Here is a 20,112-nt window from a genome sequence, read left to right on the forward strand (position 1 = left end):
GTCATGAATACTAAATGGTTGGCAAGGGAAATCCTTAGATCCCTGAACGCATCTATTTAAACTGCTTTCACTTCCGGTGTGTTTATGGAAGAAGAACCCTCGCATCGCAACCGGCAGGCGCTCCTAAAAATAAAACGTTCGGACCGTGACACTTTTTAAAACAATTTTTATTTTCCTATTTAGGCAACATCAATTCTTTAAAACTCTGCTCTTCAAAATTTGTCACTCTCGGCTCTCTGACACGTTTGCTCGCACCGGTAGCCTCGTTAGCTGACGTTAGCTCGGCGTCTCTGCCTAAGTTTGAAATCCGCGGCCAGGAACAAAAGTTGGCCAAAGTGTGATGGAACTACAAGGTAAAGTCACTCTGAGCACAGCTGAACGTGTCTTTAAAGGCCTACTGAAATGAGATGTTCTTATTTAAACGGGGATAGCAGGTCCATTCTATGTGTCATACTTGATCATTTTGCGATATTGCCATATTTTTGCTGAAAGGATTTAGTAGAGAACATCGACGATAAAGTTCGCAATTTTTGGTCGCTAATAAAACAGCCTTGCCTGTACCGGAAATAGCAGATGTGCGCGTGACGTCACGGGTTGTGGAGCTCCTCACATCTGAACATTGTTTACAATCATGGCCACCAGCAGCGAGAGCGATTCGGACCGAGAAAGCGACGATTTCCCTATTAATTTGAGCGAGAATGACAGATTCCTGGATGAGGAAAGTTAGAGTGAAGGACTAGAGGGAAAAAAAAGACAAGGGCAGTGGGAGTGATTCAGATGTTATTACACATTTACTAGGATAATTCTGGAAAATTATTTATCTGCTTATTGTGTTACTAGTGTTTTAGTGAGATTATATGGTGCCTGAAAGTTGGAGGGGTGTGACCACGGGTGTGGTGACCGCCAGTGTCTCTGAGGGAAGCCACGTTTCCCGACGAGGCGAAGAGAACGCAGCCGTTGGGGCCAGGCTGAGCTTTTCCCCCCTCCTACACGGTGGAAGCATCCCACGTTCAGGGGAGGCCGGTCGGAGGAGGCAAAAGAGTCCACAGCTGCCTCTTTGACAGGTGTACGAGGAACGACGCAAGCTATCCGCTCATGTCTACGGAAAGAGCCGACTTATTACCACAATTTTCTCACCGAAACAACCGTTTGACATGTGGTAGGGAACCATGTTCGCTTGAGTGCTCTGTTCCATATTAAAGCTTCACCGTCATCTTTAGGGAATGTAAACTAAGAAACACCGGCTGTGTTTGTGTCGCTAAAACCGGCCGCAATACACCGCTTTCCACCAACAGCTTTCTTCTTTGACGTTTCCATTATTAATTGAACAAATTGCAAAAGATTCAGCAACACAGATTTCCAGAATACTGTGTAATTATGCGATTAAAGCAGACGACTTATAGCTTTGATCGGGCCGGAAAAACATGTCTGCTACAATCCGTGATGTCACGCACGCGCGTCGTCATACCGCGACGTTTTCAACAGGATACTTCGCGCAAAATTTAAAATTGCAATTTAGTAAACTAAACCGGCCGTATTGGCATGTGTTGCAATTTTAATATTTCATCATTGATATATAAACTATCAGACTGCGTGGTCGGTAGTAGTGGGTTTCAGTAGGCCTTTAAATGCGTGGTACTGTTTATTGTTGGCCATCTTTTTTAAAAGTGTAGCTGCTTGCTATCCGTCATATAATTCTACTTTAGTCAATTTTTATTGTTTTATAGGTCGTTAAATATTTTACTGCACATACATGATCATATAAGTTATTTAAACAAACTTGCTACAATTTGATAAAACGTCTAAAAATAGTATAACATTTAAAAGTTAATTGTTGTTCCCTCATAGCCAATCTGATGATTTAAGAGTGTCTTGTCCCACAGTCGGATCAGAACCCATGACCCTGGGCTCCCCCACGTCCCCCAAGCCCACCCTGGGCGCCCAGTTCCTCCCAGGCTTCTTGATGGGTGACCTGCCTGCGCCTGCAAGCCCGCAGCCCCGCCCTTTCAGCCTGTCCACGCCCATTTTGGAGAGCACAAGTGCCCTTAAAGGTGAGGATGTCAATACCTGTGTGTTCTCGTCTTTATATTAATGTGTGTTCTGTGGGGGCAGGAACAGGAAGCTCCGCCCCACAGCCTGTAGTCCACACCCCGAAGGACAAAAGCGGAGCGCCGCCCATTCGCAGCATCCACGACGAGCTGGTTTCTACAGGAACGCCTCTGAGCGCCAACAGGCAGGTTGGTATGGCGGCGACGTCCTGTGAACTATCAAGGGTGACTCGTATTCATTAACTCTGTACGTGCGTCCAGTCTTTTCCCATTATGCACTCCCCAGCGTCGGCCCGCCAGGCGTCCACTCCAGGTACACCAACGCTGCCTCTCAATCGGCGTACTTCCACACTTCAGCTTTTTTTTTGTCCAGGTGTGCAGCAGGTGTGCATGTCTCCAGCTCAGGTGGACCCCTTTTACAGTCAGGGAGAGGCTCTGTCCTCTGAGGACCAGCTGGACCAGACCTGGGTCACCGTCTTTGGGTAGTCTCGGTTTTCCTCACCGCTAACACTCTAACGCTCTCTGGACTGTACTCACATTTTGTTTTTGGCTTTAAAGTTTTCCTCCTGCCTCTGCATCCTACATTCTCCTGCAGTTCGCTCAGTATGGAAACATCCTCAAACACACGGTGAGGCACACACACACACACACATTTATATATATATATACATTTTTTACCGCTTATTCCCTTTGGGGTCGCGGGGGTCGCTGGTGCCTATCTCAGCTACAATCGGGCGGAGGGTGGGGTACACCCTGGACAAGTCACCACCTCATTGCAGGGCCAACACAGACAGACAACATTCACTTTATATATTAGGGGTGTGGGAAAAAATTGATTCGAATACAAATCGCGATTCTCACGTTGTGCGATTCGGAATCGATTCTTTTTTTTTTTTTTTTTTTTTTATCGATTTTTTATTACTTTTTTTTTTATCAATCCAACAAACCACTACACAGCAATACCATAACAATGCAATCCAATTCCAAAACCAAACCTGACCCAGCAACACTCAGAACTGCAATAAACATAGCAATTGAGGAGACATAAACACGACACAGAACAAACCAAAAGTAGTGAAACAAAAATGAATATTATCAACAACAGTATCAATATTAGTTATAATTTCAGCATAGCAGTGATTAAAAATCCCTCATTGAAATTATCATTAGACATTTATAAAAATAAAAAAAAAAGTGTCACAGTCGCTTAAACTTGCATCGCATCTCATAAGCTTGACAACACACTGTGTCCAATGTTTTCACAAAGATAAAATAAGTCATATTTGTGGTTTGTTTAATGGTTAAAACAAATTTACATTATTGAAATCAGTTGATAAAACATTGTCCTTTACAATTATAAAAGCTTTTTAACAAAAATCTACTACTTTGTTAGCATGCCAGCAGACTGGGGTAGATCCTGCTGAAATCCTATGTATTGAATGAATACAGAATCATTTTGAATCGGAAAAATAGCGTTTTTGAATCGAGAATCGCGTTGAATAAAAAAAAAAATCGATATATAAACGAATCGCTACCCCAAGAATCGATATTGAATCGAATCGTAAGACACCCAAAGATTCGCAGCCCTATTATATATATATTTTATTACATAATTATTTTCTTTTTTTTTTTTTTTTTTAAGAATTTTCTTATTTTGGAGAAATGTTTCCGAATTTTTACGGAATTATTTTGTGAAAAATTTCATTTTATTTTGTGGATCTGATTTTGGATAAAATATTTGTTCCCTAATGTTGCTGAAAACCTGCCTTTTTTTGTAAATAAAAAAAACAAAATCCTATTTTTCATTGGATTTCCAAAATGTTGTTAAAAACAGTCCCCTATTTTGCAAAAAATCTTCCTTATTTGAAAACAATATTTTTTCTTTACATAAAATCTCTCTCAAATTTTGTAAAACAAAATAAATTAAAAAGTCCATTGTTTTGTTGAAAATTTGTCCTATTTTCCCTTTACATTGTGGGAAAATGTAATTTTTGGAAGAAAATGTATCCCTCTTTTTTCTGAAAATTTTAAATATATATTTATATTTCATAAAATGTCCCAAATGTTGCAGAAATGTTCCCTTATTTGGAAAAAAATTCCCTGAATCTGCGAATATTTTCCTTATTTTGTAAAAAACGTTTTAATTTTGTGGATTAGAATGTATTTCTCCCATTTAACTGAAAATTTCCCTTATTTTGTAAAAAATAAACCAACGTATTTTTCATCAGATTAACAAAATGTTCTTTAAACAGTCCCCCATTTCCCTTATTTTGCACAAAATTTACAGTATTTAAAAAAATATTTTCATAATATTTCCTGAATTTTGTAAATCCAATCGAATGTATTAAAAATGCTGAAAATTGTCTATTTTGCAGACAATTCTTATTTTCCCATTTTGTTAGAAAAAAAAGTAAATAGATAATATTTAATTTTTTGGGCTGAAAATCTCCTTTTTTATGTTAAAATAATATAAATATATATTTTTTTAAAGATTAAATTTTTTTTATTTAACAGTCCCCTATTTTGCAGAAATATCCCTTAATTAAACAAACAAACCGGGGGGGAAAAAAAAAAAAAATATATATATATATATATTTTTATTTTTTATTTTTTTTATTTTGTAAAACAAAATAAATAAATTAAAAAGTCCTTATTTTGCAGAACATTTCCAGAATTTGCAGACAATGTCCCTGATTTTGTGAATATTTCCTTTATTTTGTGAAACATGTCTTTTTATTTTGTGGATTTACTTTTTGGATAAAAATATATTTCTCTAATTTATTTATTTATTTGCTAAAAATCTTACTTATTCTTAGAGTTCCAGAATGTTTTTAAAAAATCCCCTATTTTGCAGAGTATTTATTTATTTAGCAAAAAATCTCCCTTATTTAAAGAAGACATTTTTGTTTTCATAAAATTTCCTGACTTTTGTAAAAAATAATTTTATTTGGCTGAACATTTTTCCTTACAACTTCCATTATTTTGTGGGAAAATATTTTTTTGACAAAAATTTATCTAATGTTGAAAAACAGTCCCCTATTTGGAAGAATAATTTATTTAAAATATATTAATTTTAATAATAATAATAAAATGATTATTAATAATAATTTTTATGAATTATTCTTATTTTTGCTGCAAATTTCCCTTATTTTGTAAATATTTTTTTTTTTAATACGTCCCAAATTTTGCAGAAATGTTCCCTTATTTTGCAGAAAATTTCCCAAATTGTGCAGACATTTTCCCTGACTTTGTGAAAAGTTCCCAAATATTGTGAAATATTTATTTTTTGGGATAAAAACATTTTTTTCTTTCATTTGCAGAATTTTTTTTAGGAGAAAATAAATTTTTTTGCAGAAAATTTCTCGTATGTTGAAAAACAGTCCCCTATTTTGAAGGTTTCCCTTATTTTGCGGAAAATCTCCCTTATTTAGAAAAAATGTTTCCAAATGTTCACAAAATTAAAAAGTCCCTTTGTTTGCAGACAACTTCTTATTTTGTAAAAAAAAAATCCCTTTTTATGGAAAATTTGTTTTGAGGAAATGAAATAAAAAAAGTCCCCTATTCCGTCAAATGTTTCCCTCACTTTGCTGATACCCCTTATTTAAAAAACAAATTTTACAATTTCCCAAATTAAAATGGCCTTTTTTTAGCTGAAAAAAATCCTCTTTTTTGCAGAAAATATCCCTTATTTTGCAGACAATTGAAATAAAATGTCCCCTATGTTGTGTGTACTTCCCTCATATAATGACTGCTTGCAGATGGCGTCTCCTGGTAACTGGATGCATCTTCAGTATCAGTCCTGGCTGCAGGCAAGGAAAGCCTTGTCCAAGGACGGCAAAGTCTTCGGAGACGCCATCATGGTGGGCGTCAAACCCTGCATCGACAAGGTACGTGTGACCCACGCTAAGTTTAAACCCGCTGTGGCCTTTGACGCCCACGTTCCTGTTTTCAGAGTGTGATGTTGGAAGGAAGCGAGGTCGCCGCCTCTCCTCGCCGCAGCTCCGCCCTCCCCTCCACCCCGCGCTCCGCCATCAGGCCGCTCAGCGCCACCTACAGGAGCTCGGGCAGCGACTACCAGGTGACTAACGGCCCCTATCCTGACAAAAAAAAAAAGCTCCATTTTAACGTGGTGTGTGCATGCAGGTGGTGACGGACAGACAAACTCCAAGGAAGGACGACAGCTTGGTTTCCAAAGCAATGGAGTACATGTTTGGTTGGTGACATCATCATGACTTCATCATGACATTGGTGCTGCTGATTGGATGATTGGAGACTGTGTGTGTGTGTGTGTGTGTGTGTGTGTGTGTGTGTGTGTGTGTGTGTGTGTGTGTGTGTGTGTGTGTGTGTGTGTGTGTGTGTGTGTGTGTGTGTTCTTTTATCATCTGATTTTTAATGTGTAATAAAGTTTGTACATGAATTGAAAGTGTTCTCTCAGTGGCAGTAGGCCATTTTTCCTTTTCCCAAAGTCGCTTACAAATCTTGTCAGTTGCGTTTCCAGGGCCCGTGCAGGGAGCCTGTTAGAAATACTGTTTTTTATTCCATACATTTGGACCTTTTTGCAGCCCTTAACATGCAGGAAAAGTCCCCATAGTTTTGCAGGGGCGTCGGGTCTGGTGAAATATTTTTGCAGGAGTGTCGGGTCCGGTGAAATTTTTGATATTTTCGGGGGCCCCCCCAACATTAAATGTTACATTTGACTCAGTAGCGCCCCCTTTAAAAATGTGAAGAAATCACCCCCCTGCTACCAGATTCACACACGTCGATCATGAGAGGACACACACAAAGGTCTTAAGAAGCCAAATTGGAAAGTAAACAGGAAATGTTGACCATCTTGGTTTCGTGGGCCAGTTTTAGGCTGAAAAGGGGTCATACTTCAACAAACTCCTCCAAGTGACTTTGACCAAATGAGTCGCGGTTAAAATGACAGGCAATAAATTGCGAGGGAAATTTGCCTACGCTATAGGATGTGTGCGTGGCACAGCGCCAAACTTTGATGTGATGGCTCACTACAAAATTTGAAACAAAACAAAAATTGAATAATTCAACTTGATAAATTCATATCTTAATCGGTACCAATGATGACAACCTGAAGTGTCTCATCGGTCAGTATCTGTCCGTACCCATTCGTAGTGGGCGGAGCTTGGCGCCAACATTTGTTGCACCAGTGAAACTCATCACTTGAAATGATCAGACAAATACTAAACTGATAAAATGTGAATAAATTTAGCCTCGCTACACGATGTGGGCGTGGCAAAACGGCAAACTTTGATGTGATTGTTCGCCACAAAACACGAGACGTTAGTAACTTGGCTCCACAAGTTCAGAATTGGAGTACAAATGATGATGATGACGCCCTGAAGTGCTGGATTGATCAGTATTTGTACTTATTCATAGTGGGCGGAGCCTGGCAGTGAAGACAGCTTCTCGCCATCATCAATTAAACTGTCATTACGCCACTTTAGATCAGTGCTTTTCAATTATTTTCTGTTACACCCCCCTAAAAAGAACAAAACATTTTATGCGACTATACATAGTATCATTTGTCTATAAAATTGTTATAAGCACATTTCTGCATAACAGATTATCTTTATTGACATTAGCAGGGGAAAAAAGACACATAGAAGAATAATTAATGCTTTTTAGACTAACAGAAAGATTTAAAAAGGAAAAATTAAAAAAAAAAAACCTTATTCAAACTATGAATTTGTTTGGACCATTTGATAGTGAAAAATAAATAAACTCATTAAATGATAATACATCCATCCATGTTCTACCACTTGTCCCTTTTGGGGTCGCAGGGGGTGCTGGAGCCTATCATATTGATCAGAATACATTAACTCAGGAGCACAATACAGAAAAAAAAGATTAACCTACAAAACAAAACTAAATAAAACAAATTGTTCTGATTGTTTTTTCTAAACAAAATTAGGAAGTTAAGATTAATGTCTACAATGAGCACGTTTTGTAGCGCACAACTTTTCAAAGTATGATACTGATAAAGCATACATTATCCCCCATCACACGGCATCGCACCACGCCTACCTTTACTGCCCCCTGCCCTTAAATTGCACAAAGAATATTGAGAGCAATGAGTTGAAATTTTAGTTATAAAGTGTACATATTTTACAAATTACAGTAATTGTCTAAAGTATTCCCAGCGCTTCACTTTTTCCTCTAATCATTTTTGTCCTCAAAATTCTACATACAATAACCCATAATGACTGAATTGTTTTTTTTATTGCATACTTAGCACTAAGTAACTTTTCAACCATCATAAAATGTTTTCATAACTTTTAGGATGACACATGGACTTACAACTGAGGGGGTCTGTATCCCTCTCGGTGGCACTTAACGACTTTAAAAACTACGGATATATATTTATTAAACGTAAATTGAGCAAATTGGCTATTTCTGCCAATTTATTTAAGTGTGTATCAAACTGGGAGCCCTTCGCATAGATCAGTACCCAAGAAGTAGCTCTCGGTTTCAAAAATGTTGGTGACCCCCGCACTAAGGTGTAGCTTTGTCGCCCTTTACTGGTCAAATTCAGCGCCACATGTGTTAAACGCGCTTAAATCTAACAACACGACCACCAATACACAATACATCAAAAAGTCAGCGATTTCAAGACAAAAAAAACTACATATCTTTCTGCACGATATTTACTCACAAAGGTTTGACTGAGTTTCGTGATGAAGCTACACGCGTGGATTTATATCGTTGTTCCTTCTTCTTTGGAACAGGTCCGTCGCTTGAAATATCCGACAGGAAACAAGGACTCGAGCACTTGCTCGGGGCGGAACATTCGTACTTTGTCGTCGAGTCGTTGTTCAAAGTCCGGTGTTCGCAATTAGTATTTTTTTCATTTTTATCTAACAACAAAAATATATATTCAAAAATATATATTCAATGTACATAAAGGTCTACATATTCAACGATTTGAAAGAAAATACTAAGCAAATACAAGTAGAGTATTAAAAATACTTGTCAAGTGTGTACCACGCCTTCCGCCTGAATGCAGCTGAGAAAAGCACCAGCACCCCCCGCGGCCCGAAAGGGACAAGCGGTAAAAAAATGGATGGATGGATGGATGGAATAATAAACATATGATAAAATACAAAATACAAAATTAACTTTTATTTTTTTTTTTCCAAAAGAGATACCAAATTTAAGTTATTTTGTCCTTTAACCATTTTCCAATATTTACCGAAGTACATGTCAAACTACTCCTTAACGTAAATGACCGCCATAACCACAACACCAGGGAGAGCTCCACAAACCTCTTTAAACCCAGATTCTGATATAACAAAGGTCTTAACTCATTCTCTTTCTATGCCACATCAATGTGGAATGCACTCCCAACAGGTGTAAAAGTAAGTGCATGTCCTCCTTCAAAACCGCTCTAAAACAACACCTCCAGGCAACTTCATACCCTCCTCCATTTACATCCCATCTCCCCGGATTGTAGATAACCTAGTGTAAATAATCAAATGTTCTTCTAATGTATGAACCTGTTCCTATGCTATCTGAACTCACTATGTTCTCTGCTGGCTGTACATATCCTACTAAGTCAGACCTACACTGTTTCAATGTCCATTTCTCTGTTGATGCAATTGTTGATGACTGAAGTACTGATATCAACCAAAGCTCCTCATCCCACCGCCCGGATTGTAAATAATGAAAATAATTCAATATATATATACTATGACGATTAACCTGTGTGATGACTGTATTATTCTGATAGTATATATTTGTACCATGAATTGATAAACGTGGACCCCGACTTAAACAAGTTGAACAACTTATTGGGGTGTTACCATTTAGTGGTCAATTGTACGGAATATGTACTGTACTGTGCAATCTACTAATAAAAGTTTCAATCAATCAATAATCTTCCCTTTCCTTGGGTTCTTCATGTTAACTATCTATCTGTCAACTTTTTACGTCACAGACACAGACAAGTAGGACGAAATAGTTTTCACAGGTTTGACGTTTGGAATTTATTTAGACCTGGATCTGGTAGCTGTCAGGATGGCCGAGCGGTCTAAGGCGCCAGACTCAAGGTGACAAGCCTTCTTCTGATGGGACTTCTGGTCTCCAAATGGAGGCGTGGGTTCGAATCCCACTTCTGACACAACTTTTTATCATGAATTGAATAACGTGGAACCCGACTTAAACAAGTTGAAAAACTCATTGGGGTGTTACCATTTAGTGGTCAATTGTACGGAATATGAACTGTCCTGGGTAATCTAATAATTACAAATTTCAATCAATTATTTATATACATTTTTTTTGACATTGGTCAAAAAAAGAAATAATGACAAAATAATCCATGTTATAATGAATTATTTTCAAAGCTCCAATTAGTTCAAATATTTCACTTAAAACATTTTATGTGGTAAATATCGCATATATTGTGTAGTTGCCATATATAAACATAAACGTTTTCTTTGACAAAAGAGCATAAAACAAACAAAATAATAGTTTAAACGTAAAATCAACAATAATATCTGACGTTGATCTCGTAATATAAGTGTTATAAGTAAAAAAAATTAAAAAAAATTAAAAAACTGATAAAAATGTATCACTTTATGAGTGGGGCACCTTTTGGATCCCAAATATATTTAGTGGTATTTTATTTATCTTTTCACTGTGATTACTCAAAAATAATAAATAATTAAAATCAATGGTGTCCTTCATTATTGATCTCTTAGAGCTCTAATTACTAAATATTGTATATTTCAGTTTTACTATAAAAAAAAATGTTTTTTTGACAGAAAAGCCATAAAACCTTTTTTTTTTAAAGTTGATATAGAAATGTACTGTAAGCGTTGAATAAAAAAATTATAATTAAAATTTGACTTATTTTTAACATTTTAATAACTGAGACCCTTTATGGTCCCTGGGACCCCTAAAGGAAAAATACATTTAAAAAATCCATATATTTTGTTATGGTTTGAAAATGAAAAATATCAAAATGGCCCCCGCATGCTTTAATTTTTCCATGTGTGGCCTTCAGTGGAAAAAGTTTGGACACCCCTGCATTAAGGGGAAACATCCATAGTATCATCTATTATTGAAAGTTAGCATACAGACTCACGGACCAGGACCCAAATCCGGCCTGGAAATGAAACCATACTGGCCACTGAGTTTAGTTCAACACTTGGGAGACGAACATTTTTGCAACAAATACTTAAAAAGACAAAAGGGGCTCCTGTTGCGTAATAAAAAAGCTTTGCCTTTACCGGAAGTATGTGCGCGTGATGCCATTGGTGTGAGGGCTCCTCACATCCTCACATTGTTTATAATGTAAGCCACAAGCAGTAAGAGCAATTCGGACAGAGAAAATGACAATTTCCCCATTAATTTTGATCGAGGATGTAAGTTTGTGGATAAGGATATTGATAGTGAAGGACTAGAAAAAAATAAGTACAGAAATAAAATAAAAAGCGACGGCTCCGGGCGGCGGCAGTGTGAGCGTTTCAGATGTAATTAGACACATTTACTAGGATAATTCTGGAAGATCCCTTATCTGCTTATTGTTTTAATAGTGTTTTAGTGAGATTGTAAAGACATACCTCAAAGTCGGATGGCTGCGGTGAACACGCCAGTGTGTCAGAGAGAAGTTGAGGAGCCAAGCTCACAGCTGCCTTTTTTGACAGCTACTGCAGGAGGACGCATAATCCACTGATGTCTCCGGTAAGATATATATCACAATTTTCCCATCCAAAAACATGCTGGTTGACGCAGAGAAACATGTTCGCTTGACCGCTCTGTGTTAAAGCTTCACAACAAACAAAGAAACACCGGCTGTGTCTCGGTGCTAAAGACAACTGCAATACACCGCTTTCCACCAACAATATTGTTATTTATAGTCTCCATTATTAATTGAACAAATTGCAAAAGATTCAGCAACACAGATGTCCAAATTACTGTGTAATTATGCGATGAAAAGAGACGACGTTTAGCCGTAAGTGGTGCTGAACTAATATGTCCCCTCCAACCAATAACGTCACAAACACACGTCATCATACGCGTCATCATTCCGCGACGTTTTCAACAAGAAACTCCGCAGGAAATTTAAAATTGTAATTTAGTAAACAAAACCGTCCGTATTGGCATGTGTTGCAATGTTAAGATTTCATCATTGATATATAAACTATCAGACTGCGTGGTCGGTAGTAGTGGGAAATTAGATGTTCTTATTTAAACGGGGATAGCAGGTCCATTCTATGTGTCATACTTGATCATTTCGCGATATTGCCATATTTTTGCTGAAAGGATTTAGTAGAGAACATCAACAATAAAGTTTGCAACTGTCGGTGTTAAGAGAAAAGCCTTGCCTCTACCGGAAGTCGCAGACAATGACGTCGCAAGTGTGGGGGCTCCTCACATATTCACATTGTTTTTAATGGGAGCCTCCAACAAAAAGTGCTATTCGGACCGAGAAAACGACAATTTCCCCATTAATTTGAGCGAGGATGAAAGATTTGTGTTTGAGGATATTGATAGCGACGGACTAGAAAAAAAAAATAAAATAAAAAAAACGAGTTAAAAAAAAAACGCAAATGCATTTGGACGGATTCCGATGTTTTTAAACACATTTACTAGGCTAATTCTTGGAAATCCCTTATCTTTCTATTGTGTTGCTACTGTTTTAGTGAGTTTTACAGTACCTGATAGTCGGAAGGGATGTCTCCACGGGTGTCTTGACGCCAATGTCCCAGGGAAGTCGACGGCAGCTTCATGGACGGCCTAAGCTCAGCTTTTCTTCGGTAAGAAGCGACTTTTTAACCACAATTTTTTTAACCGAACCTTGCTGATTGACATTTGATCTGGATTCATGTTCGCTTGACCGCGCTCTGATCCATAATAAATTTTCACCTCCGGGAATTTTAAACAAGGAATCACCGTGTGTTTGTGTGGCTAAAGGCTAAAGCTTCCCAACTCCATCTTTCTACTGTGACTTCTCCAATATTAATTGAACAAATTGCAAAATATTCAGCAACACAGATTTCCAAAATACTGTGTAATTATGCCGTTAAAGCAGACAAAATTTAGCTGTACGTGTGCGTAGCGCTCATACCTCCTAAAAACAAGTGACGTCTTGCGTAACACGTCATCATTACACAACGTTTTCAAGACGGAACACCCGGGAAATTTAAAATTGTAATTTAGTAAACTAAAAAGGCCGTATTGGCATGTGTTGCAACGTTAATTTTTCATCATTGATATATAAACTATCAGACTGCGTGGTCGGTAGTAGTGGGTTTCAGTAGGCCTTTAACAGTCCTAATAGCCAGCAGAGGGCACCGTAGCGCTAGCTGGCGGGATGCTGCAGCACCGCTACGCAGCCAACAGAGGGCACTGTGGCTCCATCTGTGCCACACATGCAGGCCTCTTGTTGGCTCAGGCTTGCATCAGAGGAAGTGACCTCTGACCTCCCAGCAGTAAACACATCACACTGACAAAAAAGTACGATTGCTGATGAGTCCAAAATATTTAGAGGATAATCCCACCCCGGTTCCCACCGTCGTCATGGGAACGGAACAGGAAGTGCCAGTTTAGACTTCCATCGGACTATTTCTGCTCCCGGCATGCCGACCTTTCACCCTGTCTTGGTTTTCCATGAGCGACGCGTGCCGTGATTCAGCAGCCTCCATTCCATAATAGTCAGGAAGCAGGGACAGGTTTTGGATGCGGGGAGATGCGCTTGCCCGTGGACACGACAGATGCTTTAGCGTCTGTGTCGCCGTGGCAACGCCCGCGGTCACGCCAGCTGCTCTGGAGGTCATCATGGAAAACAAGCTCATGTGACCGGAGCATGAAGATGGGCGTGACATTGCAGACAGGAAGTCAGCTCTGATTGGATGCCAGTATTTTCCAAACAGGAAGTTCTTGATACTACTTCCATTAGTACACTTTGTACACTTGCTACTTAACCATCACAATATTATTCTTTTCTCCTTTACAGTCAATTGTAACCACTTAAGTTAGCCCCTTCCGCTATGTATCCAAGATGGCGACTATTGAGGGCGCTCAGTGTCCACGCTCACCATTCGTGTTGGACACACTGATAATGTTCAGTGTGGGTGACAGGAAGTGGCGACCCCCTAACATCCTGTCTCATTTCCCATGTCCTTGACTTGTCGGTGGCCACAGAAACGGCACAGCACAACTGTGGTGAGTTCAAGGCAACTGAGGACAACAAGGACTGTGCGCTGTATAATTCACACCAACAGGGGGCGGAGTCAAGACTATTAGTGAAGTCACTGAGCGTGAGAGTCTCCTGCACACTACGTTATTCGTTAGCATGCATCAAAATTTGTAGTATTAAGAAGTATTCCGTAAAACTTCCAAATATTAATTGAAAAAAATATTTTGCAGAAAAATCCTCTTTTTTGCGGAAAAAAAATCCCCTTTATTTTGTGGGAAAATATTTACTATTTTGCAAATTTTTTTACTTTCCTTAATATTTCAAATTATTAAAATCTTTTATTTTGTAAAAAAAACAACAACAACAAAAACAAACAACAAATAACAAATCCTGTTTTTCTTACTTAAAGGCCTACTGAAATGAGATTTTCTTATTTAAACGGGGATAGCAGGTCCATTCTATGTGTCATACTTGATCATTTCGCAATATTGCCATATTTTTGCTGAAAGGATTTAGTATAGAACATCGACGATAAAGTTCGCAACTTTCGGTGCTAAGAGAAAAGCCCTGCCTCTACCGGAAGTCGCAGACGATGACGTCACATGTTGATGGCTCCTCACATTTTCACATTGTTTTTAATGGGAGCCTCCAACAAAAACAGCCATTCGGACGGAGAAAACGACAATTTCCCCAATAATTTGAGCGAGGATGAAAGATTCGTGTCTGATGATATTAATAGCGACGGACTAGAAAAAAAAAAAAAAAACGCGATTGCATTGGGACGGATTCAGATGTTTTAAGACAAATTTACTAGGATAATTCTGGGAAATCCCTTATTTTTTTATTGTGTTGCTCGCGTTTTAGTGAGTTTAACAGTACCTGATAGTCGGAGGTGTGTGTCCACGGGTGTGTTGACGCGCAGTGTCTCAGGGAAGTCGACGGCAGCTTAATGGGCTGCACAAGCTCAGCTGATCTCCGGTAAGAAGCGACTTTTTAACCACAATTTTCTCACCGAAACCTGCTGGTTGACATTCGGTCGGGATCCATGTCCGCTGTGATCCATAGTAAAGTTTCACCTCCATGAATTTTAAACAAGGAATCACCGTGTGTTTGTGTGGCTAAAGGCTAAAGCTTCCCAACTCCATCTTTCTACTTTGACTTCTCCAATATTAATTGAACAAATTGCAAAAAATTCAGCAACACAGATCTCCAAAATACTGTGTAATTGTGCCGTTAAAGCAGATGACTTTTAGCTGTGTGTGTGCGCAGCGCTCATATTCATAAAGGCCCGTGACGCGTACACGTCATCATTACGCGACATTTTCAAGAAAAAAGTCCCGGGAAATGTAAAATTGCAATTTAGTAAACTAGAAAGGCCGTATTGGCATGTGTTGCAATGTTAATATTTCATCATTGATATATAAACTATCAGACTGCGTGGTGGGTAGTAGTGGGTTTCAGTAGGCCTTTAAAAGTATAACTGTAACCAGGAATAAGTCTTCAAGTAACAATATTCAAATACTAACTTTGTTGGGTAAGACAGACTTTGGTTTTATTCTAAATCCAGTGAAACAGATCAGTGGTTTTAGCAGATTATAAAGACTTTCAGGTGTTTATATATGTTAAAGTATTTGGCAGACACTTTTATCCAAAGCAACATACATGAAAAATACATATAAAACAATCACTGTAAACATGATCGTTTACGGGAAGAATGTAATAGAAAATATCAATACAATGTGTCAAGACAGAATAAACTCTCTGCTGTTAAAGTTGAAGTTAAAGTACCAATGATTGTCACACACACACTAGGTGTGGCGAAATTATTCACTGCATTTGACCCATCACCCTTGTTCACCCCCTGGGAGGTGAGGAGAGCAGTGGGCAGCAGCGGTGCCGCGCCCAGGAATCATTTTGTGGTTGCAGCAACAGAGATACAGTCTATTGGTCCGTAAGATATATAGATATCTAGTATATTCATACATTGTTTATGTAGGATATACACATGTATATATAACCTAATCATATTGTTCCTTCAACTTAAAAATAGCTGACCGTTTTTCCCCCTTCTCTGGGATTATTATTCCAGTTTTTGATCTTGGACATATGGTCCACTTATAGCATATAAGATATTCTATTACTGTTAAGCAAACTATGAACACTCCAAAAACATGTGTCATTCATCATAGTTACACATATGACAAAAAAGCGCATGAAAATCAGTGGTATTCAGTGAGATAAAATGCGCTGACAGTTTCATTGCTCCTGCCAAAAGAATTGCACTTAGTAGAGTAGATCACCACTCCAAGATGGCGGCCGCGCGTCTCGTCTCGTCAGCGCCAGTAGACGCTCCTGACGTTATGAAGTGAGGGGAAACTGAGTGAATAATGACAGGTTATATGATTATTTATTTTAAACTCTTATTCAGGCCACTTTAAAATTAATATGTCGGCATTTATTTGAAAAAAATTAATAAATAAATAAAAATAAAATTAAATAAACGCCAAATTATTTAGGGGGGGCTTAAGAATATTTTAGGGGGGCTTGCAGAACTTTTTCCCTATTTTGTAAAAAATTATCATAATAATACTTTGTGTTGCACATTTTTATTTTTATATTTGGGATTTAAAAAAAAAAATGTTTTGCAGAAAATGTAGACATTTCCCTTATTAAAAACGTGACATTTTAACATTCATCAATATGCTTTAAAGTATTAGTAAGTATTTAGTAAAACAAATGATCTTATTATTTATAAGAAGTAGTTAAAAGTCCCCTATTTTTGCAGAAAAAAAGTCAAATTTTTTGGCAGAAAATTCCCCCTTATACTGTAAACAAATTGATTTATTTTGTGAACATTTTTTCCTTATTTAGCAAAACAATTCCCAGTATTTTGTGGAAATACACATTTTTCCATTATTTAGCAGAACATTTCCTTTATTTTGCATTCATCAATATTTCTGTTGTATCAAACTGTTCTCAAAAAAAAAGATTTCAGTTTCTTGGTGACTTTTGTTTGTTTTACTGACAACCACATTTTTTCTTCTTTACCAGCGTGTGTGTGTGTGTGTGGAGATAAGCAGAAGCACCACAGCCACAGAAAGATTAAATTCAGGATGAAAGCCCCTTCCCTTCTCACACACACACACACACACACACACACACACACACACACACGCACACACACACACACACACACACACACACACACACACACACACCACACACACACGCAACACACGCACACACACACACACACACACACACTGTAACGGTCATTTCAAGCATCAGTTTTCCTGCCAGGGGAGTTTTGTAGCACAGAGTGTCGACATCATTCATTACCTTGTCCACAAGAACACGTTTTATTTAAAGAAGTACTTCAGTTTTCATAGAATTCAAATATTTGACGAGCATTTTGCGTGGAACAAAGCAGTCTGTTGTGTTGGCATAATTCCACGCAATCCAAACAAAACATCTCGGGTTCAGCCTTTAAGATTTGATAAAGAAGGTGAGAAACACTACTGAATTCAAAATATCTTGTAGACAATCAACATATTTTGCAAAATGTTGATTTTGTCCAAGCAAAAATGGTATCAGTGCACAATTGAAGATAACACAACACGTGTGTGGCGCTGACGGGGCGTCGCCACGGTGATGAGCGATCTCGCCCAGGGTCGAGGCGGGAAACCCACTTCCTGTGGAGCACGATGGCTGCTGTCCCATTATTATAACATAAAAAGGCAGTGAAAAGTATTTTAACATTAAAAGTAGTTAAAGTATTTTAACATAATAAGTATGTAAAGTATGTTGTTGTGGCTTGTGCAGCCCTTTGAGACACTTATGATTAAGGGCTACATAAATACACTGGGATTGATTGATTGATTGTAGTATTTTAACATAAAAAGGCAGTCGAAAGTATTTTAACATACAAAGTTTTTTGAAGTATTTTAACATAAAAGGCAATAGAAAGTATTTTAACATAAAAAGGCAGTAGAAAGTATTTTAACATACAAAATATTTAAAGTATTTTAACATAAAAAGGCAGTAGAAAGTATTAACATACACAAAGTATTTAAAGTATTTTAACATACAAAAGCAGTAGAAAGTATTTTAACATAAAAGGTAGTATAAAGTATTGTAACATACAAAACAAAGTATTTTAAGGTAAAAGAAAAATGATTTTAACTTAAAGTGGAAAGTATTTTAACATAAAAAGAAGTGGAAAGTATTTAAACATAAAAAGGCAGTAGAAAGTATTTTAACATAAAAAGGCAGTAGAAAGTATTTTAACATAAAAAATATTTAAAGTATTTTAACATAAAAAGGCAGTAGAAAGTATTAACATACACAAAGTATTTAAAGTATTTAAAGTATTTTAACATAAAAAAGCATTAGAAAGTATTTTAACATAAAAGGTAGTATTAAGTACCCCGAAAGGGAATAAGCGGTAGAAAATGGATGGATGGAGGGTAGTATTAAGTATTGTAACATACAAAACAAAGTATTTTAAGGTAAAAGAAAAAGGATTTTAACTTAAAGTGGAAAGTATTTTAACATAAAAAGAAGTGGAAAGTATTTAAACATAAAAGGCAGTAGAAAGTATTTTAACATAAAAAGAAGTGGAACGTATTTAAACATAAAAAGGCAGTAGAAAGTATTATAACATAAAAAGTATTTAAATAATTTTAACATAAAAAGGCAGTAGAAAGTACTTTAACATAAAAAAGCAGTGGAAAGTATTTTAACATAAAAAGTATTTTGGCATACATCGGCAGTAGAAAGTATTTTAACATAAAAGGCAGTAGAAAAATGTTAACATAAAAAGTCAGTAGAAAGTATTTAACATAAAAAGGCAGTAGGAAGTATTTTATCATAAAAAGTATTTTAAGTATTTTAACATAAAAGGCAGTAGAAAAATGTTAACATAAAAAGTCAGTAGAATGTATTTAACATAAAAGGCAGTATAAAACATTTTAACATAAAAGGAAGTAGAAAGTATTTTAACAAAAAAATGCAGTAGAAAGTATTTTAACATCAAAAGTATTTTGACATACATCGGCAGTAGAAAGTATTTTAACATAAAAGGCAGTAGAAAAATGTTAACATAAAAAGTCAGTAGAAAGTATTTAACATAAAAAGGCAGTAGAAAATATAACATAAAAAGTATTTTAAGTATTTTAACATAAAAAGGAAGAAGAAAGTATGTCAACATATAAAGTATTTTGAGTATTTTAACATAAAAATTCAGTAGAAATTATTGTAACATACAAAGTATTTAACATATTTTCACATAAAAAGGCAGTAGAAAGTATTTTAACATAATAAGGCAGTAGAACGAATTTTAACATAAAAAGTATTTAAAGTATGTTAACATAAAAAGGCAGTACAAAGTATTTTAACACACAAAGTATTTAAAATATTTTAACATAAAAAGGCAGTAAAAAGTATTTTAACATAAAGTAGAAAGTATTTAAACATAAAAGGCAGTAGAAAGTATTTTAACATGAAAAGTATTTTAAGTATTTTAACATAAAAAGGCAGAAGAAAGTATGTTCACATATAAAGTATTATAAGTATTTTAACATAAAAATTCAGTTGAAATTATTGTAAGATACAAAGTATTTAACGTATTTTCACATAAAAAGGCAGTAGAAAGTATTTTAACATAAAAAGGCAGTAGAACAAATTCTAACATAAAATGTATTTAAAGTATGTTAACATAAAAAGGCAGTACACGGTTTTTTAACACACAAAGTATTTAAAGTATTTTAACATAAAAAGGCAGTAAAAAGTATTTTAACATAAAGTAGAAAGTATTTAAACATAAAAGGCAGTAGAAAGTATTTTAACATAAAAGGAAGTAGAAATTATTTTAACATAAAGAGGCTGAAGAAAGTATTTAACATACAA

At 36.6% G+C, this 20,112-nt stretch overlaps 1 protein-coding gene and 1 non-coding gene across 5 annotated transcripts; both read left to right on the plus strand.

The window, feature by feature from the left end:
- The first annotated feature begins 33 nt into the window (after positions 1-33).
- nup35 (nucleoporin 35) lies at positions 34-6,465 on the plus strand. 4 transcript variants are annotated; one of them, XM_061879398.1, is made up of 9 exons: positions 34-113; positions 1,884-2,051; positions 2,113-2,237; positions 2,310-2,361; positions 2,422-2,530; positions 2,607-2,676; positions 5,807-5,935; positions 6,001-6,126; positions 6,192-6,465. In XM_061879398.1, exons 2-9 carry the CDS (start codon positions 1,898-1,900, stop codon positions 6,267-6,269), a joined length of 843 nt encoding a protein of 280 aa, XP_061735382.1. In that variant the 5' UTR covers positions 34-113; positions 1,884-1,897; the 3' UTR covers positions 6,270-6,465. The 4 variants fall into 4 exon arrangements, with proteins under 4 accessions (XP_061735382.1, XP_061735381.1, XP_061735379.1 ...); XM_061879397.1 differs by having other exon boundaries at positions 57-353; XM_061879395.1 differs by having other exon boundaries at positions 57-353; positions 2,310-2,530.
- A 3,608-nt stretch (positions 6,466-10,073) lies between these two features.
- On the plus strand, positions 10,074-10,182 carry trnal-caa (transfer RNA leucine (anticodon CAA)). The gene is made up of 2 exons: positions 10,074-10,111; positions 10,137-10,182. It is a non-coding gene; the product is annotated as a tRNA-Leu (tRNA).
- Positions 10,183-20,112: the final 9,930 nt, after the last annotated feature.

This window comes from Nerophis ophidion, linkage group LG19, assembly GCF_033978795.1.
Source record: "Nerophis ophidion isolate RoL-2023_Sa linkage group LG19, RoL_Noph_v1.0, whole genome shotgun sequence".
NCBI lineage: Eukaryota > Metazoa > Chordata > Actinopteri > Syngnathiformes > Syngnathidae > Nerophis > Nerophis ophidion.

What these genes read in the sequence shown, in the direction of transcription:
- nup35 (XM_061879395.1), top strand. An exon ending in CTCTGAGCGCCAACAGGCAG is followed by an intron (nt 2,238 to 2,309) that starts GTTGGTATGGCG and finishes ACGTGCGTCCAG; the next exon opens with TCTTTTCCCATTATGCACTC. An exon ending in GAAACATCCTCAAACACACG is followed by an intron (nt 2,677 to 5,806) that starts GTGAGGCACACA and finishes GACTGCTTGCAG; the next exon opens with ATGGCGTCTCCTGGTAACTG.